Here is a 22,436-nt window from a genome sequence, read left to right as displayed (position 1 = left end):
CCTCAGCAGTGTATTTCAGTAGATCTGCCTTTTCTGTTCCCCACTCTGTCTCTGGTGAATCCTCTCACCCCCTCCCCATACCTCTGGCTTACACCCTAGTTCTTGTATGCATAAATAAATCTTTAAAAATACATAAATAAATAGACCCAAACCTTTCTAATATAGTCACTTGTATTCATTCATTCATTTTCCAATCCCTTTAGTCCAGTTTTAGGGTTCAGGTGACTAGAGTCTATGCCTGCAGTTGAGGGCATGTGGAGGGAACACACCCTGGACAGGCGTCCGTCCGTAGCAGCCAACAGTGGGCTGGCACCCTCTCTCTCGTTCTTTATCTCTTCCCCCTACCGCCCCCCGACACAGTCACTCCCATTCAGACTGGGATAACAGAAATGCCGATCACCCTCATGCACACATCTCTGCGATGTGGGAGGACCAAGAGCACCCAGAGAAAACCCACATATACAGGGGCCTGGGGGGAGCCTGCAAACCCTACACAGATAGTGGCCTCAGCTGGGGATCCATTTGTTTTTTCTCATCCACGTTATCATGAAATGAGATGTTGAATTATTTGAGGTCTTGCCGCACATAAGTAAATGCTCAATAAATGGTGCCTGCCAGTCACAGCCATGATGATGGACAGAACATTACTAAAAACATACGGACCCCCTCTTACTGCTGACATTATTACAACATAACACTGTATCAAGACATGCGTACAATATGATATGTATATATAACATATAACACAAATGGTATATAACATAATATGATTATATCATACTTTCCAGGCAATAATTACAGGAAAGGGCCTGGGACCCAACTGGCTTATCAGTTGCTTAAAAAAGACTTCTGGGCCTGTATGCTGGGAATGGGCTCGTTGAAAGGCCAGGGCTACTCACTGCCCCCCACTTTACTCTGGGTCATCCTGGGCCACCACCTACCACCCAGGGCTTGCTGCAGAAGTTGTAGACTGAATAGAGGGAGTTGACAGCAGGCAGCCCCCCGTACTGGAGGCCGATGACCAGGCTGCGGTAGTCCTCGCCCAGGGCCATGCTGTAGGCGTGCTGGCGGACCAGGATGAAGTCCGGCTTGAAGGACCTGCCAAGAGAGGAACAACAGTGGTGTTAGCACACTGAGAACTGCCGGCCACCAGGGCATGGCCACAGTCTGCTGGGGGTGGCCCTGACGAGCCTCATAATGGGGATGGAATGGGAGACTGGTGATGAGAAGCATCAGGTGCAACTACTGAATAAAGGGGCTGTTTCTTTTTTTGGTCTGTTTTCTAAATTTTTAAACACTGAACACATATCTCATTTCATTCCTATGAACTCAGAAAAATGCGTGGAATACTCAGTGACCACACCATGATTGTACCAGGCACAATAATGACCTTGCTGAGTCCCCACAGCTGCCGGAGGATGTGGGGGTTGCTGCCACCAACTCTGCTTTACAGATGAGCCTCCCGAGGCTTGGGATGGGTAAGTCACTTACACAAAACGACACGCTGCAGGCAATCGGAGGGCCAAGTCTGTGTCGCCTCAGTGCCCCAGTTCTCAACCACCTGTACATTTCAAGTGGCTCTCATCTCTCTTAAGTAGTAACCTGTGAAATGCAGCAAGAGTGCTAGGCTCTTTGCTAAGACCCTCTGGAGATCTGGACCAAGAGCAGATGGGTGCAATGCTAGAGCCAGGTTTTGCTAAACGAACAAATAGATAATTGAGTGAGAGAGATAACAGAGGCATGTCTGAGATATTAAGATGGCCCAAAGAGTGTAGTCAACTCTGAGGGTGGGTGTAGATGAGTATGTTCTGGAAGGCTTGGGTCTTAAAAGTAGGGGATCCTCCTGTAAGCTAGGGCTTTGGGGGGTTTCCGGGTGCAGGGAAGGGAAATAGAGTACATAATAAAATCATCCTTTATCAGGGAACCAGGTTTTCCTGAGCAGAAACCAGTGTAAGGATGGCACTTTTGATGTAGAGTGGGTCCATCAGAATCCTTCTCTGAGGGCTGGGAGATAGGAGAGGCCAGCTAAGCTGGCATGAGAAGCTGGGCTGATGGAGACCATTGTCTCACTCTGCAGAGGGATTTCATCTTAGAAGAGCCCATGGAACCCAGAAGAGGAGGGAGGCGCTATTAGCATCTGCTGTGTCCTTGACTCCTGTTGACTGCACACCACAACCATCTTTAAGGCTGAGGCGTAAGAGTTATTTTAAGTGGGGTCTGTTGCTTGCCACCATGAAATTCTGCCTGCTCAGGGAGGAAGGGGCAATGTCTGAAGCAAGCGACTGGGCTGGAATATAAGGTCTGCTGAGGTGGCAGCAAGAGAGGAGGTTGGGTAAAAATCCCCACAATTCTTGCAAACCTGTCCAGCCTCCTGGGATGCTGCTCCAGTCCCACTGGGTTCAAGCCCCGTGTCTTTCATGTCTGGGCAAGAAGAACCTCAATCCCACACAAGTTGGCACATCCTGGTGTACCTGGGTTTTCTTGTTATTTTGCCTTTAGATATAATACAAGCTCTCTTATTTGGGTTTCTGATTCCCAGGTCTTTCTCAGAAATGGCTGTCGGCATTGGAGAGGAAATGGAGGACAACATATAATTAACTGGTAAAGACGGGGCAGGTTGATGCGCTGCTGGGAGATTACTCGGCACCCCAGGCAGCGTCAAGCAAGAGGCAGAGGGCCAACGGCTTTTAACCCTCGGAGAGTGTCGTGTGACAATTCTCTCAAAGGCAGAAGCCTGCAGCGGCAAGAGCAGATCTTGGTGAGGCTCTTCCCAGGACCTAAGTTAATGAGCAGAAGCCTCGTTATTCTGTCACTTGACTGCTGTTTTGTAACGGTCCCCAGTCCAGGTCCCCAAGAGCCAGCTAGGCCAAGGGTGACGCATCTGCTGCCTTTGGTGACACTGCCCTGCCATGCCCAGACCTGACCTCAGCAGCCATGGGAGGTAAGGGGTGTGTGTGGCTTAGACCCCCTGTGTCCACCAGCACAGGGATTTCTTCCAGCTGTTTCTGTCCTTTCCACAGTGCTTCTCCATGTCACTCTTCCTCTGGAAATTCAACCTTGGGGATGAAGCTGGCAGGAAAGGGCCTAGGGAGTTGAGCAAACCCTCAAAAACAGGGGTCCTGAGGAAAAGAGAAGGTCAAAACTCGGAAGTGGTCTCCGAGGCCCTCAGGCTGTGTGACCACCGCCCTGCTCAAGGAGAGGACAGAGGGGGTGGGCAGCTGTGCAGACACAGGGCTGAGTGGCCCATATGGAAGGACTTTGGGAATTAGCGATGCTTCCCGCCAGCCTGAGGTCTGCAAGAAATTAGTCCAGGCTGAAAAGAAATTAGGTGGCAGCCAACCAAGAATCTGGCGAGGAGCGGACAGCAGGATGCACAGCTGCCAGCTGCACGGTGTGTGACTGTGGGGAAGGGGCCGGTGGGGCTCGTGGACGGCGGGCTCTCTGATGAGTCCCGGGCCCTCCTTGTGAAGGACTAGGAGGTTAATAAAACACAGACATGAGTTGCTGGAGGAAGCCCTTCCACATCTCCCTTCTCACACTCAGAATCTTCCTCCCCTTCCAGTTCAGAGGAGTCCCCTTGCTGCTCCAGCCAAGCTCCTTCCCCCTCCAGCGATCTGGGGACCTCACATGGTATAGATAGAAGCATGTGTCCCCAAAAGATAACTGGAATCCTAGGCTCTGTTAACTCTGAATGTGAACTTCTTTGGACATAGGTTCTTGCAGATTGAAACAAGTTAAGGTGAAGCCAGAGTGGGGGAGTGTGGGCCTGAGTGCAGCGGCTGGACACAGACACACTCAGAGAAAGAGGAAGACATGATAGAGCGCAAGATGGGAGGGAGGCAGCTGCACCCCAAGGAATGACAAGGATTGCTGGTGACCCAAAGCTAGGAAGAACCCAGGGTGGACGCCCCCACCCCAGGCCCTTGATCTCAGGCTTCCAGCCTCCTGAATGACGAGCAAACACCTTGTGTTGCTGAAGTCACCCCGTCTCTGGCATGTGCTGACACAGCCCTGGGAAATGAACACAAGGCCCAGTCCCCAAAATGCTAAGCTGGCTATCTGTGAAGGGTGGGATGGAAAATGGGGAGTCTTCTTCATACTTTTGGTAGTATCTGCATTAAAAAAGATTAAAAAGCCAGGGAGCATTTTTTACAACCAGGAAAAAACCCCAAAACAATGAGATTATGTTCATTTGGGAGAAAATGACAAACGCAACAACAGTGAAACATCATGGAAAATGCCTGTGGGGCAATTTCATGTGACAGAGAACAATAGAGAAAAGAATGTGTGTTATGACTAAAGCAGTAGAAATGATGGGCCTGGAAGGGGAGCTGGAAAATTGTTCCCTTGTTAGGGTGGTGAGGCTGCAGGTGATTTCTTCTGTTTTGAAATTTTCCATTTTTGTTAGAATGTCTTGTTTGGGCATTAATCAAATATTTCAATTGGCATAAATAAATGAATGTGAAACAAGTCCCCTCCCCTTGGCCTGGCCTCTAGAACCAGTCATTGCTCCCTTCCTTCCATTGCTACACCTGCCGGACAAGAACAGTTTATGGCTGGGGCTGACCCTAGCTCCGCATTCCCATGCACCCCTCTGCATCACCCTCCGCAGCTGGCCGCCTGTCCCCTTTCCAGCCCAGTAAAAGCACCCTGAGGTCATTCCCAACTGCCAAACTCTGGGATCACATGGGCTCTGTTTTGCCCCGAGTTTCCCTGACTTTAATCATAGCCAACCACCATGCGCCTCTATTCTGAGCCCTCTGCTTATCATCACTCACTTAACCTGGACGGCAACCCTATGACGCAGCTGTGATTATATTGCCCATTTTCCCCATGAGAATACTGAGGCACAGTGCAGCGTAAGGCAAACATCACACCCCTGTTGGAACCCGAGTTCTGAGTGTGGAGCGCTATGTGGTCTTCCTGCCTCTCCCCAGGCATCGCCATGTAAATGCCAACAGGGTGCAGGTAGGGAGCATCAGAGAGGGATGCAGTGGGTCTCTCGTCCCTAGTGGCATCTTAGGATGTGTCTTTCTAACAGGATCGATTCTAGTCTCTTCCAGTGGGCTCTATTCCTCCAAACACACAGGCATATTCTTGATGTCCACAAAGCTCTCTGACTTTTTTGAGGCGCCTGCAGGTGCCTTACTCTAGCTTTCAAATTGAAATGAATTGTGACTTGGGGTGGGAGAGCACAACCTTGACGCCAAACTTGCTCCCTGGGGAGCAAGGAGGGAGAAGCAGGACAAGTGACCTGGAGAAGGCCTGAGCTCCAGCCGCACTGCTGCCGGGGAGTGAGGGCCGTGGGGGGCCCTAATGACATTCTCCAAGAAGCCCAAATCTGGATATTTACTTGAAATTCTCAATTTCTTAAACGTCAACGACTTGTTCAAAAACTTCTAAATCACTGTGCAGACTGGTGATAGAAAGAAAGAAATGTGGGAAGCAATCCAAGCAAACCCACGGCTGCCCCAGTGGCCGGCACAGAGGGGCCGCCTGAACGTACTAGGCCCGGGCTGCCAAATCCTTTGGTTTTTCATAGGAAGCTGGAAACCTGCCTTTTACGTGAAACCCCTCATTTAAAAAAAAAAAAAAAAATTGGTCCAAACTGCACAGAACAAGCCTGTCTGGAGCGGAGGTGGCCTGGAAGGGGTCAGTGACTCCTTGGGGAGTGATTCGCCCAAGACCTCCAGTGCATTCTGCCTCTGGACCCCAAACAGCCTCGTTTTCCTTGGCGAGTGGCTCGGCACCTTCCCCAGCAGCGTGGGCTCACTTCCCGCTCGTGTCACATCCAATCAAGGCGTGTAGGTTGTTTTTGAAGACATAATGCAACAGCACGCTGAACAGACAACAGGACAGTGGAAACAGATCTTTGATAGGCGCTGGGGAACCAAAAAAATTGTTGCGATTCACCTTACTGCCACACTTGCGTGTTGTGTTAATCCCTTCATTGTGCTGGCCGGAAGCCAAGCTGCCGTGTCCCGTGCTGGGACCACGAAATCCTGCTTTCCGCACACGGCTGCGCTGTCCCTGGACCTCCCATGAGTACTGCTGCCTACAGGCGGGGGCTGATTTCTCTTCCCCTGGAGGGGCAGTGGTCTCCAGGGTGCCACGGGCCTCCTCTTAGCTCCCTCTCCTCTGTCCTAAGAAACCCTTCCAGCCGCCCGCCATGCTCACCTCCCATCCAGTCATATACGCTCTGTCCAAGCCACCTACCCGCCCCGTCAACCCCCTACTTAGGAGACAGCCCCTCAAATACTCCTGGACTCGAATCCCACTTTCTCGCCATGTCTCTCAGTCCTTCATTCCCATCCCACTCTGCGTGTCTCCCTCAAGTGGAAGTTACCCACCCGAGGTCTCCTACGTACTCAGCCCTCCGGGTCTGGGGACAGGGCATCTTGCCTCTCCAGTCTCCTTGCCGTGTTTTCAGATCTGTATAGATGCACCTATGAGTGTGTCACCCTGCTGGCCATGGGGTTGGGGGGCTGCCTGCTGTGGGTACATTGGAGCCCAAAAGCTTCAGCCTGACACACGAGGCTTGCATCTGGGAGGCTTTGCTCTACTTCTTGAGTCCTGCTGCGGCATTCCCAGGGAGGCACCCAACATTCCAAGCACCTGGGGAGACGGCTGACCCAGAAGCCACGATCTGGCTCACATGAGTAGCTCTGTGCATACTTGGGGGAAATGAGAGCCATAGCAAAGAACCACACAGAGAGAACACTGTGGAAATTAAGAATGACCCCGTGTTTCATACAGAGAAAAGTGATTCCAGGAATGCCTCTTCTGCCTGGCTGTTCTTACCAGGCCTTCGAAGCTCACTGTCAAGAAGACCTCCTCTCTGCAAAGGGTTAATCACTTCCTGGGGGAGATGGCATCAAGTACTCGTGCATGCACACGCAGAACGCAGGAAGCTCTCTGCAGAACCAGGGGTGGGTATGTATGTTCATGGCCTTTCCCTGAGTGCTCAGCAGGTGTCCAGCACATAGTAGGTGCTCAGGAGCTCCACATGGTAATGGGATTGTGCCCTGGCTTCACATCTCAGGTCCCTGGTCCGTCTAAAGTCAACATACTTCAAGAGCCAGTGGGGATCAGGATTGAAGATGCCAAGGCCACCGTGTCGTGGGGCAGCCCCGCTCTGCCCTGACTTGCAGTGGCTGCTGAGACAGCGGCCCTCTCTGCCTTAGTTTCTTCACTGGTGAAAAGAAAGTTTGGCCTCCTGGGGTAAGCTGTGAATTCCTGGCAGCAATGGAAGCTTTCGACACTTGACACTCTCCATCATTTCTGCTGGAGTTCCCCTGTGACATTGTCATGCAGCAGTAGTTTCTAAGTCCTGAGCCCTGGTCACTGGGAACCCCCTAGGGTCAGGCATCCCGAGGGCTTCCTGAGCCTTATCTTGTGGAAGCGTCACACAAAGCCCTGTGGGGAGGGAACTTATCTTGGGCTGGGTGCCCAAGAAGGAGCCCAAAACAGGTCTCCAAAATCCTATGATGCCCAAGGAGGTGCCCTTGAGGAAAAACAGTAACAGGGTGAGGGCAGAAGGACTGGCCGGAGCAGGGGCCAGGGAGGAGAGGGGTCGTGGGGAGACTCCCCTCCCGTTGGCCTCGTCCACGGGCATCTGTGGAGCATGACCAATCTCACCTTGAGGAGAGAGGGCTGGCCTTCAGCATCCCCAACGTCAGACAGTTACCAGGCGCCCTGATGACAAGGGGAGCGGTGGCAGGAGAGTCAGCCCCTGGCCTCTGGGACCAGGTGATCACCAGCCAAAGGCTCCAGAGGAGGTGGAGGCACAGCCATGACCACGCACTCACTGGCAGTGCTGGGGGCCGGATACCTCGGCAGCGGGGCCCTGCGCAGAGACGCACGTTGGCCATAATGCACTATTGTTGGCCAGTGCTGCAGATGAGGATGCCTGAGACCTGGGGTGGTTCTCCAGGTTCTGGCCACATGTGCTCAAGGTCACAGAGCTACAGAGTGCAGAAATCTGTACCACTCGGCAAAAACACCCTCCCATGATGATCTGCACCCCGAAGGGCAGAGCCCGTGTACCTCTGCTTCTTTGGCACTCACAGGGCTGACTGGGTGCTGAGATACACTTGGGGTGGCTGGGTCCCTGAGCTTTGGGGTCTCGGGGTGGCATGTCTCGGTGAGGCTGGAGTTTAGCTTGTACCCCACTTGGGGGCTGGGGACCGCCCTGCTCTCGACAGCTGCCTAGACTCCAAGAGCTGTCAGCGGCCTGCTCGCTGTGCACTCGCTGGGGTGGGGTGGGCCCCCTGCCAGGCCGCACTGCCGGGGAAGAGGAACGCCATTCATCAGGGAGATAAGGCGGCTGATGAGAGACGGGCCTCAGTGCAGCTGTTCCTCAGCAGCGGCTGCAACGGATGCTGGCGAAGCGGAGGGGTGGGCAGAAGGGGGAAACCCATTTTGAGATAAAAAATGACGGTGCTCCCGGGGGGTGATGGAGAACACATCTCCAACCGAGGCCTGGCACGAGTATAGGCTTAGACCCCAGGCCTTCCTCACAAATATCTATGCTGACAAATCATACATGTGCTTCTGTCGGGTTCACTACTGAGTGAGCCGGGGCTCGCCTATCAGCTCTCTCGGCAAGAAACACCCACTTGGGGTATGTAGAGCACCCAGAAAAACTCTCTCCCCTAACCAATTGCTCAGGGTCAAGAGAAGCCAAAACTCCTGGCAGGGCTACACCCCAAACCACTCACTTCTGTCCCCCAGGGCGCTCAAGGGCCATGACTTTAGGGGCATCAAGCCCCTTTGCTGCTTCCCTAGGTCGCCCCCAAAGTTAGGCTATATAGGGGGTGGAATTTTCCAGACGGGGAGTAGCTGGGATGGGTGGTTCTTTATTTTATCTTGGGTTGTTTCTTTGTTGAAAGGGTTATGAGAAGGGACCCTGAAGGTTTCCTGGAGAGAGTTGCTGTGTTTGTAGGTAAAGAACCGGGCCCCCAGGCGGGTTCATGGACAAGGCGAGAGATCCTAATAGTCTTTCCTGATGTGCTCCCGTCCCTCTCCAGCTCATTCCCTTCCTCTCTGACTACACAGCGGGGTGCCCACAACCAGGGGCTCCCCAGCCTGTGCTCTGCGGTGTACTGCCCCATCCTGGCTTCTGGGCTGGCTTTTACTCTTCCTCACTGGGTCAGCTCAGGGAGGGGTGTATAGAGAGAGTCTAAAAAGTATCTATAAAAGTATCTTTGTAAAAAAATCTAAAACAAAGGTGGCAGCTTTGACAAGGGGTTGCGCACACAGTAACACAGTTCATGCTTGTTAAGCACAGAACGTGTGCGAGGCAATTTTTGTCTCTTTTAAGAGTTTCACTTTAATTCTGACAACTTCTTTTGAAGTAGATGCTCAGACAGGGACACAGAGAGGTTGAGTAATCTCTCTAGTGTCACACAGCAGAGCCGGGTACCCTGGCTCCAGAGTAAGCCCTGCTAACCATCCCAGTACAGGGAGTTTGTTCTATTTACTATGGACTTTTCCTAGGCTTGAAATAGGCAGGACTTGTTTTTAAAGGCTCTCAAGTAAATTAGGCAAAATGTTAGTGTTTGCAAAATTGGTGTGTTCAACTCTATATGATTAGAATTATTCCAAACTTTAAACAAATAAATATTGGTATGGCTTCTTCTTGGAAGCCTTTGGCACCCCCCTGCAGCCCTCTGCTCTAAACCCTCCTTGCTTCTCTTATTCTCCAGCCTGGCCTTCTCCACCACATCTGAGCTGATGATTATCTCCTGTTGTTCCTCGCTCTGGGCTGTGAACTCCACCATGCAAGGGGTGATGCAGGATTCATCTCTGCATGTCCAGGCCTGGCTTCTTGTGAGGAAGCTACTGCCTCTGGGAAGTGTAAGCTCTGCACAGCTGCTGAGGTGAGAAACTACACCCGGAGCCCATACATTGTTCTGCATGTCTGTTACCTCCATAAAAAAATTGTTAAGCTAAATGGAGCCATGTGGGGGGCCCCTGTGGATGAGGCCTGAGCAGTTGATGGAAGAGGCTACAGAGGTGGGGGAGCAAAGTGCCCCCAGCTGCCCAGCGGGGACACATGGCGACGATCTTTAGAGCATTACCCAGTCTGGTTCCATCATAAACACTCCCAGCTGCACTTTCCTCCATGCATGGGATCTTCTTCAACAGGATCTTCACTGCTTGCAGCTCAGCTCATGTGCCCATCAATGAAGTACAGGGCGGCTTTCAAGGAGGCCATCTGAGTTCCACCCACCGTGTCACAACCCATGGCTGCTGGGTGGGCAGCTGCCAGAAGCACCTGCTGCCACTGGGCTCTCAATGCAGCCCAACTGCATACCCAACTGGCCTTTGATGCTTTTGTTTCAAGAAGTTGATTACACAAGCCATTTCTATGTTGTCGATGCCCCAGCAGATGTCACAGCTTTCCTGCTGTCCCTGGCACCAGGACTTCCTATGGGTCCCATGGTACCACTGCTGTTTAAGGTCTTCAGTGAGCCAACCCCTGCTCTTAGTGTCTAGTGTCCACCTTCTGTGTTCCTTCCCTGCACAATGGTCCTGACAACGAACCTCAGATGCTGCACCTCCCCCTGCAGTGACCTTTAGGGCTAACCGTCCCTAGGTCCGGCTGGGCAACCAGCGCACAGGGGGAGAACAGCAAAACCCTACCTGCTGCACCTCCCCCCGCAGTGATCTTTAGGAATGGCTTTCACACGGTCCCTAGATCCGGCTGGGCAACCAGCGCGGGGGGGGGGGGGGGGGGGGGGGGGGGGGGGGGGGGGGGGGAACAGCCTGAAGCAGAGAAAGTGCAGCAGAAGTTCCCTGAAAAGGCAGAAGCTTATCAAAAGATAACTAACGACCAACGACCACCAAGAACCACTACAAGAATGCTAAAAATCTTATCCTGTCTTTCTAGAACTACAAACTTTAATCCCTTATCTGTCTTTCTAAACTTCCTCCTTTCTTCTATAATGGTCATTGCTTGTTATGTAGATCACCTCCCTGATAGTGATAGACCGAGCCAGCGAGCAAGCTAATTTCTTTGATATTCATTCCTGTGCTTTTAGAAAACATATATATACTAGTCACAAACTTAAAGAAAATTACACTCAGATTTTCACTCTTGAAGTGTGTCTGTTTGTCATTTCTTTCGCCGACTCCCTGACCACCCTGCACGCTTCTCTCAACCCTGAGGTGGCCTCATCGTCTACTGCTGTGCTGGTCTGCGGCACTCAGATGTTTTTCCATGACCATGGACTTAAAGTCTTCTCTATACAGCTTGACTCTTGATTTTCTACTTAGCAGCATATGTTGTAAATCATTTCCCATCATGAAAATGGAGAAGCTTCTTTATTTTTAGCTGTATCCCCTTGGTGACCCCACCCCAATGGATTGAACCAATCATCTACAGATGGAGGGTTTCTCACTTCTAGCAGGTGAACATTTCTAAAAATGAAACCAATCTTAGCATTCACCCAGTGGGTCACCTTAATTGTCTGCCACCGAGTTGGAATGTAATGGGGTGGATACAAGTGCGTCTAAGAATTTCACACACCATGGAGTTGGGTGCAAAAACAGTGCTGGCTTGTGTCTTCTTTCTAGGAGATGATTCTGGCTGCAACTAAGTGATGTCTAAATCAATGAAGAAGATGCTTTGTTCACATCTCTGAGATGGGTCAGTCATAATGGAAAGGGAATCAGAGGCTCCGCTTCCTCAAGGACCTGTGCACTTTGTGTCCTTAAGAGCAGGAGTGGATTTGTGTCTTCACATTGCACCTCCATGTCATCAGTGAACCATCCCAGCCCCCTGGGTCACACCTTCACACCTACAAGAAAGCCCCCCTTTCTTGTATTGCTTTTAAGAAGTCGAGTGAACTTCCCAGAATCCCCTGGCAGCAGGGGTCTTGGTCTCACTGGTCAGTACTGCACCTCACACCCTGACATAAAGACATCAGCAGGAACAGAATGCCCACAACTGGCTGAAGCAAAGCAAGATCGTGGCCTGGCACCAGGGAGGGAGCTCTGTTAAGTGGAATTAATGCTACCAGGCATCCGAACAGACTCGGGATTTGGGAGGCAAAGGCAGAAGGCAGGTGACCACAGTGTACAGCACACCTTCTGACGCCTTGATTTTCACAGAGCGCCTGTATTGGTCCTTTAAAGAACTGGCTCATAGGATTACATTTAAGAGAACAAATTAAGTACATTTATGATGACATCTGGTGTAAATTTTAAAATGCACTGATAACTCTTTAAATCTATTGCAATGAGGTCCTGTGCTGCAAAGAACACTGACCTAGGATCAGTAAACCAGAGCTGCAGGCTGTGCCACTTACGCCAGGCCTCGGCACCCTTCTCCAGAGTCCCAGGCCTCTGGCCTCTCCTGAGTGACAATGGCAGCTTGAAGGGAACGGAGATGTCAGGCAGGAGGAAAAGAGAAACGGCTTGGCAGCGTGACCTGGCCTAGAATCCCAGCTCCAACTCTGTCATAAAGGGCAGGTTTTGGGTCTGTTTCCTCAATGGCAAAATGGGGATAAAAATTTGCCATTTGTTAAAACTTTAAAAAGTGTCATTTATAGGGCCTCCCCTGGTGGGGCAGCAGTTGAGCACTGGGCTGCGAAGCTGCTCGCAGCCTCTGCAGCGCCAGTTCAAACCCCGGCCCTCGGGGAGAGTCCCACATGGCACGACAGACCTCTCCTGTGGCTCCCGCTGTTCCCCTCAGCAGTGTATTTCAGCAGTCTGCCTGTTCTGCTCCCTGCTCTGGCTCTGGTGAATTCTCTCACCCTCCCGAGCTTCTGACTATACCCAGTGCTTGTATAAATAAATCTTTATTTAAAAAAGTGTCATTTATAGAGATATAATTTGCCTAAAATAAGGCAGCCATCTAAAACCAACATTCTGATGGATTTTTCCAGCCTCTGTAGATACATTCATCATCCCAGAAGTTGCCTAGTTCTCCTCCACACTCAACCCCCATTTCCTTGGTCCTAGGCAACCACTATTCTTCCAGCAACCGTGCATTTATTTTGCCTGTTCTAGAATTCTGTATGAATGGAATAACAAAGCATACACATGTCTAGCTTCTTGTACTCAGCACCATGTCTCTGACATTCATCTGTCATGTGCTTTGAAAGATGGACTGGCAGGAAGCTCGAGTGACCCCTGCCTCCTGGTGTCCAGACCCCGAGTATGGGCAGGCTCTGTGACTTGCTTCTAGAATCCGGCAGAGGTGATGGTCTATCACTCCATGGTCATGTTATGTGAGGTGAGTCTCCGTCATGCCCACAGACTTGCTCTTTCTCCCTATGCTTGTTTTAAAGAAGCAAGCGGCCATATTGTGAGAGTGTCTCTGGGGAGTGACATGTGACAAGGAACTGCAGGTAACTGCTAGGGCTGAGGGTGATCTGACCCATACGCAGTGAGAAGCCAGGGAAATTACAGTCATGGAAAATGAATTCTGCCAACAGCTGGCATGAGCTTGGAAGAAGTCCCAAGGCAGTCAAGCCATCAGACAAAAACATCTTGATTCTAGTCTTGCAGAATCTTAATCTAGTCTTGTTATCTTAATAAGCTTGTGGTGATGTATTACTCAGCATAGAAAACAAATCAGCTGTCTGTTCCTTCTGATCACGCAGAAGCACTTCACTATACTTTATCCACCACATATACTTTCTCCATTCCTTCACCAGCTGATGGACATTTAGGGAGCCTCCAGTTTGGGGTAAAGATGAATAAAGTTGTCACTTCATAGACATGTTTCATTTCTCTTGGGAAAAGAAACTGCCAAATGATTTTCCAAAGATGCTGTAGTACTTCACACTCCCACCAGCAGTACCCAAGAGTTCCTATGACTCCACAGCCTTGCCAGTGGTTTCCAAGGTTAATCATTTTAAATCTGATAGCTTGTTATAGTCTTATTTGCATTTCTCTGATGATTGATGATGCTTGGCATCACATACTGTGCCTATTGGCCCTGCTTTGTCTACCTTCTTTTCTCAAGTGCCTGTTTAAATCTTAACATATTGTCATCCAGTTGGCTTGTTTTAGGAAAGCAATACCTATGTACAGTGATATTATTTTTAGGATCACTTAAGAGGGCCTCCCTGGTGGCAAAGAGGTTAAAGTTTCAGTGCTATCAAGCTATTGCCAGCCACTGTGGCCCAAGTTCGATCCCTGGCCAGGGATCTAACCCACATGGCACAGCAGACCTCTCCTGTCTCACCCGCTGCTCCCCTCAGCAGTGTATTTCAGTAGACCTGCCTGTTCTGCTCCCCACTCTGTGTCTGATGAATTCTCTCACCCCCCCCCCAACACACACACCTCTGGGTTACACCCCAGCTCTCATATGTATCCATAAATAACAATCTTTTAAAATCACTTAAGAGAGAAAATTCTATGAGATAAATTCTAAGACATAAAATTCTACATAGGTTACTGTTAATAATAGGATCCAAATCCTTGTCTTGTAGGAGAGAAGGAGGAGAGGGGGGGGCTGAATAATCAGAAGGGATGAAGCAGGAATTCAAGAGCCCCCAGGATTTGAGCTGGAAGACTTCATGGGCATGGAGTATTGCCCAGGTTAGGGATGATGGTGAGTTTTGGCTTAGAGATGTTGAGGTTCAAGGGAGAGCTGGCAGCCAGGTGGACCTTAAACTAGGGTGAACTCTGAGGGCCCAAGCTCTGCCAGACTTTCCATCCAAAAGGTTACAGACACCTCTATTTAAAGCAGCAGAGACTTCAAGCATGGTGTTGCAATCTGCCTTTTACCAGTGCCTGTGTTAGGCCTGCAGTTACTGGGGTGGGGGCTGGAGGACACAGCTAAGCATGTGTGAGGGACATTGTAGGAATCTTGGAACCACTCTCTATCAGAGATGCTAAAATTAGTACATCTCCCTCCTGCTTCTCCTCCTGCCCAACTCTAATTACTCACCTTTGCCCCAAGCTGCATTCCTGGGTTCTAAACACCATTGCCTCAAGGAGCCTCTGACAGTCAGTTTTCTAAAACCTCTAGAGAAGGATAAGGGCATTGATTGTGCCCAGCAAGCATCTCAAAATCTTCCCCTCAAAGGAAAAAGTCTTTTAAGGGCTTTTCTGTTAATAATTGAGACATGTGCTTCCTTAAAGAAAAAATGAAATAGAATGGCAAGGTACAAAGGATGAAAGATGCAATCATCCCAAGATTCAAAGCTCATAGTTACATCCCATCGATTTCTTCCCATAGTTTCAGTATATACACATACATATAAAAGCATATATTTCTACATAAAATGGGGTTATACATAAACACCATTTTGTAATCTTATTTTTACTGGGATAGTTACATGCCAAAATGTAAACATCTAGACCTTTTGATTGACTATCTTGTATTCTAAAGTTGGTGACCATTTAGATTCATAAAAATTATTACCAAAGCCCTAGGAAGAATGCCTCTATACCTACATATTTTTGTGAGTTCCTGACTTTTTCCTCACCAAAAAACTTTAGGAGGGTATTTATTGGGATCAAGATTATGAATATTAAAGTTTATATTGCCCTCCAGGAAACATGCATTATCACCTTTATCAATTTTTTATTGAAAGGTCACTTTACTCTCAACAATATTAAGTCAATCTTTTTTTCATGAGAGTTGATTACTTCTAGTATATACATACTGTGTGTGCATCCACATGTTCGCATAACATGTATACGTACGTATTATGTTACATATTTTATATATTATATATTGTTCCTCTTGGTGGTATTTCTCTCAAGAACCCAGACTAATGCAGACATTGAGGTGATAAACTTGAGAAGAAAATGTCAATATGCTAAGGACAGTGGGGCAGAAAGGTAAGAAAAGTCTAGAAACTTGATGGCAAATTCCTCTCACTGTACCCAATCTGGAAATACCTACATAAAACTTTTATTATGTGAGAAAAAGAAATGTCTATATTGTCTGCATTGCTAGGCTGGGTTCTCTGTTACATGTAGTGAAAACATTCCTGACCCTCTCAATTACCTTATATTTCTGAGCCTCATTTCCCCAGTTACACAAGGAGATTAAGATAGGGAAGGGAATGGCCTCCTGGATTTGGGGTTCTGAGTGAGGGGCTTCACAGCAGGCAGAGGAGTGAATGCCTAAGGGCGTGGTCATGGCCAGATCACCTTGAAATCAGCATTGCTACCGACTTAGACATGTCACTTTTACTTTGCTGTGTATCAGTTCTTTGTTGGTCAAGTGTGGACCATAACAGTTCTATTTAATAGAGTTGCTGGAAGATGAAATAAATGAATCCATGAAAGGCACTTAGGATATTGCCTGGCACATAGAAAAATGCTCAATAAATGCTCATCATGGATCAGAATTGGACACAGGTCAGACCATTGGGAGTTTAGAGTTTAACTTAGAAGTCCAGAAACACATACCCGAAGAGACATAACCTGGACACTTTAAATGCATTTAAGATTAAAAAAGGGAAGAATCCTTCAACTTTTTTCATTCTAAAGTAAACTTAACTCCTCATTATCCTTAGAGAAAAGAGGTGAAAAAAACATAACGGCCTTCAAGGATGATTTAGATAAATAGGGGATGAAAAAACCATAATACTATGATAACAAAAGGAGGCAGGCATTTCGAGGGCCACCTCAGGATTTGACATTAATTATAAAAATATCAAATAGTAAAAGAGAATACTTAATAACATTATTTACTTTAAAGTTTTAAAGCCTCTTCATGAAAGCTTACCCCTCTGCAAGGAAAGGGTAATTACTATGTGAACTTCTTTCCAAACCTGACTTCCTTTTGAGCCTCACCTCTTAGTAATGGGCAGATTCTCATTGCACAGATGAGAGACCAAGGGCTTATTGTGGGTTCATGTGAGACGATGCAAGTCAACACACTTTCAACTTTCCTAAAAGTTTTTTAAAAAAATGTGCAAGCTTGCTTGTCACCACGTGGTGGCTCAGAAATCATTTTTCTAGTGAAGGACGGTGACTGATGCTCCCCACTATACCCCAGACCCCCCAAGAAGGGCCTGTTAAGCCCAGTTTTTTGCAGACACCTGGGCTGTTCCTCAGGGAACTCCCTTTGGATCTCCAAACTCTCTGTCACTGGGACAGGCAGGTTATGAAGGATTGCTCTGGATCCACCCCACCAAACCACCTGCCGGACTGGTGAGCACCTGCGACCCTTCAGGAATGTAAATGCCCAGTCCTGGAGCCTGTTGGTGCAGATAAAAGTGCATGGGTGGGCAGGAATCTTGCTTTTCTCCCCTCTGAGTTCTCAGATTCCTGGAGCATGAATCTCTCTCCAACTGCCTGACACCTGAGGCCCATCCTTAGGGAGCCTCGCTTATTCAGGGAGGTGCTTATGGAGCCAGGCTGAACTGTTTTGGAGTTGTCCTTATGTGGGAAGGGGATCCTTGCTTTCCTGAAGCAAGGCTCACAGTCATGACAATTAGTTACACATGGTGGGTGGGAGGTGTTTCCAGGATGCCCTGAAGGGCAGAGAATGTGAACCTGCTTCTGTTTCTTCTGCAGAAACAGCAGTGGGGCCATCAGTCAGACCTGGAGTCAAAGGGTTTAGAACACAAGCCCTGTATAGTCAGCCTGACTGCCTGGGTTCAAATCCCAGTGCAGCCACTTCCTAACTCTGGGATCCCAGGCAAGTTGTTTTCATGTGATCTAGGTTCCTTTTGGGAAATGAAGTAAATAATCGTTCTTCATAAAGAGGATTTAATTCAGTTCATGAGAAATGGCTAACATCTAGTTAGCAAACACTGCGTTTTGCTATTTTTACAATCTGTCTTGCGATTTTGAGCAAGTCTTTAATCTACCCATGCCTCAGTTTCCCTATTTATATAATGGGAATAAAAACACATGTTTTGAACTCCAATTTCATAAAGGTTGTCATCTTCTGTAGGACAGTTTTCACTTCTGTTGGCAAATAGAGCAGACTTGAATGTGTCTCAAGTCAGAGGTCACAAACAAGTAGCCTGGATTAAATACAACCCTTGGAAGTAGAAAGAGTCAGTGATTTTAGACATACTTTACAGATGAGGTTTAGAGCAGTTAATAACTTGCCTGAATTTGCAGAGCCAGAATTTAAACTATGATGGTCTGGATTCAGCGTCCACAGTCTTAAGCAACACACTCAAGTATTGAGAAATGGCAATTGACATTTAGCTCCTACATCTGAGAGACATTAGGGAGTGGTGGGGACTATAGTGAACTAGACACCATCCTCTAACTAAAGGAATTCCACTTATGAATCCAACTTTCTCCTCTATAAAATTGGCACGATAATTATACTTAACTCGCAGGGTAATCCTGAAGATGAAACTAGTTAACATGCCAAGTGTATAGAACAGTCATGCAGTGCTTAACAGTGGAGATATGTCTGAGAAATGTCTCACTAGGTGATTTTGTTGTGCAAATGTTACCAAGGTAATTAAATGAATCTAGATGGCACAGGCACTACACACCTAGGCTGTACAGTATAGTCTGTTGTGACAGAACATTGTACACTTAACACTACATGTAAGCTGTTGCTATTGTTACTATTTGAGGGATGGCTTGTCTTAAAGATTCATAATGCCCACTTTAATATGGGCACACGACTGAGGAGCAAGTTTGGACAACATCACTCAGGCCTTTTCCTCCTCCTTCTGAGCAATGCTGGGCTATGGAGGGGTTGGAAGAAGAACCAAGGTCTCCAGACACAAGCCACAAGCTTCACGCATCAGCGGCAGTGTCCCGAGCTGGCTGCTGCAGTCCCTTAGTGAGCTCATGGTTACCAGCGGCCTCTAGGCTGCAAAGAATGTGAGGTGCAACGGGCAGCCTTCCAGGGGCCCAAGAAGGAAAGCCTCATCCTTTCAGGATGTCTCAGGCTTCAGATAAAACCCTTCCTATATTCCAGCTCATAGCTGGCAGGCGCAGACGGCAATGACTGATTGCAATGAGTGAGTTGTCAGAAAGATGTGTGTGTGAACCAAGCACCAGCTAGCCAAGGCAAGGCATGTATTCAGGAGGCTGCTGGGAAGACCGTTGACTGCACAATGTGTTGTTGTGCACCTACCATGTACTTGGCTCTGAGCCAGCCAGGCAGTCAGGAGTTGGTGAAGCTGGTAATAGTAGCAATATTAGCAGTTCACCTGTACTTTCTGCTTCTGAGCACTGAGGGTCATTACCCTGTGATACAAGAAGGTTTCCTAGGTTTAATGATTGGTAGTAGACTAGATTTCTTTAGAGTTATAAAGTATAGCAGATACATGTTGGTTAAACTTGCTTCCTTTTTTTTTTCTTTCTAGGTAACCAGCTGGACTACACTTCCCAGTAGCCCTGGGGTTGGGTGCAACCATGTGATTGAGTTCTGGCCAGTGGAATCCTGGAGATGATGATGGACTTCCTCTGGCCAACCAACCCCATAAACATCTTTCCAAGCAACACTTTACCCTCTTCCTCATTGGTTCTAAGATGCAGGTAGTCTGCAGAGGATTCTGAGGGCATAGGAATAATGGAGCCACAAGATGAAAGGAGGCTGATGGACTACTGAGTTAACTAACTCTTCTAAAGTTCTGCCACATTGGACTCTTAAGTGAGTGAGAAATAGGCTGCAGTTGTATTAGGCCACCAAGTTGGCTTTTCCGCCATGGTCAGCCTGCTGCAATATGCACTAAGTCCTCGCTTAATGTTGCTGATAGGTCCTTGGAAACTGCAACTTTAAGTGACATGACCTAACCAGCCTGACCTTAGCCAACTGGTATAAACAAGAGGTGAGTTCCTAGGGGTACATCTGGCCACCAAACATCACCAAACTTCTAAATGAACACCCCACATACTTCTAATATCAAAACAATCATTTATAGTCACTAATTCACTCATTTTCCAGCCCACTTACAGCAGTATAGGGCCAGATCTTATCTCAGCAGCTCAGGGAATCCTGAGTGGGAATCCACCTTGAATTCCCTGGAGAAGATATCCTTTTATCACAAGACATAACACACACCCCAATATGCACATGACATGTACATTTTGGGGTGGAGGGAGGAAACTAACTGAGAAAACCCACGGAGTCCTGGAGGAAAGCTCAGACTCTACACAGGCAGTGGCAGGGAACTTATTTAGCTTGTCTTTTCAATATTGAAATAAAACAACTTTGACCCGGAAACACTGACCCGGAAGGACCCAAGATTCACATAACAGCAGAACTTGCGCTTTAGCGGCATTTTGCCACTACATTTGTAGTTTTTCCTGTCCCCTTCCAAACAAGTAGACCTAGTCCTTTATGCTTGTAGGGCCTTTATATTTTACAAAGCACTTGGACAAATGATGGGCTAGACCCTTTCTCCACCCCACTGACCAAAGGGCTGTGACTATTACCCTCTGTGGGGGGCTTTCAGATGGAGGAAGGTATCCGGGTGAGCTGCAGCTCTGGTACCCATGAACTCAGCCCTTCTCAACTATTCTGGGAGAAAATTAAGTCCTGAATTCAAAGGCATTCCTTGGATGTAGTGAATTAGCTTCTCTCCTGTCCATCTGTAATAGTACATGATATATACCTCATCTGGGAGAACTTTAAAATAGTCACATCATTCTCTGGGTTCTGTGTTTCAGATAAGGGTTCCTAAATACAACCCAGTTCCACTCTCTAAGCTTTGGTTTTTCAACTATAAAACCATGGGTCAGATCAGGTGAGCTTGGAGTTTCTTACCAGCTATAATTTGCTATAATCTCACTTTAAAAAGCAGGATTTGGGGCCTAAGCTGAATCAGACACGTTCCCACATTATTTCATTGAATCACAAAATGAAAAGGGATTTAAATTAGGTGGGGGGGGTGATAAAAAGAGCAACTGGAATCCCCAGCATGAGCTGTTCTCTGCAAAGTTGTATTCAGTCACCTTGAAGTGAGCGATAAGCTGATGCAGAGCGTGACTTCACCTGCAGGTTCACTGAGCCTGCGCTCTAGTTAGCAGGACAAGAACCTCACAGACAGACTCAAGAAATGCCCTGGAGAGCAGAGCCTGGCGTCTAGAGGACAAGAGGTGAGCAGAAAGTAGGGCCACGCTTGTGTCCCCCTCACCCAGCCCCGCAGCCCACTCAGAACTCTGCTCTGCAATAGACAAAACCGCCTCGGGAACACTCGCCCTGTGCCAGGCCCTGGTTGGGTGCTCTGCCTTCACACTGCAGTTAGTTTTCCCAGGCACTCTGGCAGGAGGGCATGATTCTCCCTGTTTAAAGAGGAGTCCCAGAGGCACAGTGATTATGCTGTTATCCAAGGTCCCCACATTATTGATAAGTCCCAGAGCCATGTGGCTCGGGCAGGTCTGTGTGGCTGCACAGCCTGCGTTCCTTCCACTTGCCTCTGTCCTCCTGGAAGGACAGTTCTGTCCCCTCTGCCTCGCTTCTCCAGCCCTCAATGGAAAGATGCCCCTTGACTGTCAAGTATGGCAGGGTCAGAGCCGGGGAAAGCTCAGAGTAAATGGCACCTCGGGCTGAGAGAGCTCACGCTGAGTAGAGGGGCCCAGCAGGGTGGCGGCTGCTGTGGCAGCAGTGCCCTCCAGACACTAGCCGGGAAGTCCCTGAGACAAGAGGGCCTGAGGTTTGCACAGCTGGAGGCCCTGGGGAAGGGCCTGGGAGCAGCTGGACCCCATCTGAAACGGACCCCATCTGGAAGCAGAGCCCCCTCTGGGGCTCAGTGAAAGGAAAGGAGACAGGAAGTGGTTGATCTGCTTGTTCTCGGGAGCTGCAAGGAAAGAGTGCTCACTTTCCCTGCAGACCAAAGATCTGGCATTTCTCAGTGTGCGCCTCTGGGGCCTTCTGTATCACATTCACCTGGCACGTTGGAAAAGGGGATTCTGGGGTCACAAGCATAAGAAACCCAAATCCCTCTGGGGGGGAGACAAAGCTCTGCATATTTCGTCAGGCTCATCAGAGGGTTCTGATACCCACCAAGATTTAAGAACCAAAAAGCCCAGTTCTATTCAGTTATTTCCTACTCATTTTGGCCATTTTCCCCATTTGACCCTTAACCCTGGGAGGCAACTCTTAGTGTCTGTGGTGTGTCCCTCGCTCTGAGGTGTGTCTCCACCATGTCAGGTGGATCTACTCATTTTACTTCTTCACAGCATCCTTAGAAAGTAGGTAGTATTATTAGCCTCATCTTCCATATAAGAGAATTGAGGCACAGGGAGGCTAAGAAACTTTAAAAAGTCACAAGGTAAGCGGCGGGGCCGGAAGAGGGACCCACGAGGTCTGACTCCCAAACTTGAGTTCTTCATCCCTACGGCACACAAATATTGCGGGAGGTTCTATTTATTGAAACCCCACTCGGTATCACATCCTGTACCCAGGCACTTCAGGCAGTCAATAAACATTAACGGAATGCCTACTATGTGCCAGTAGCTGCCAGGAGCAAGATGAGATAATGTTGGGCACAAAAATTGAGAGGCACCTAAAAATTTAGTGATCAACATAAACA

The 22,436-nt window shown here is 48.5% G+C and overlaps 1 protein-coding gene across 1 annotated transcript in view; it reads right to left on the bottom strand.

Annotated features, from left to right (window-relative positions):
* SYN3 (synapsin III) overlaps nt 1-22,436 on the bottom strand; it is a gene marked incomplete at its 5' end in the record, with an annotated part of 340,756 nt that overhangs the window by 252,577 nt on the left and 65,743 nt on the right. The window contains one exon of the mRNA XM_084255436.1: nt 942-1,098. Coding sequence (XP_084111562.1) covers nt 942-1,098 — 157 coding nt within the window. The remainder of the gene's footprint in view (nt 1-941; nt 1,099-22,436) is intronic.

This window comes from Talpa europaea (genome assembly GCF_964194135.1).
Source record: "Talpa europaea genome assembly, chromosome: 15".
NCBI lineage: Eukaryota > Metazoa > Chordata > Mammalia > Eulipotyphla > Talpidae > Talpa > Talpa europaea.
Note: the sequence above shows the minus strand (reverse complement) of the source record. Positions and strands in the feature narration are given on the sequence as shown.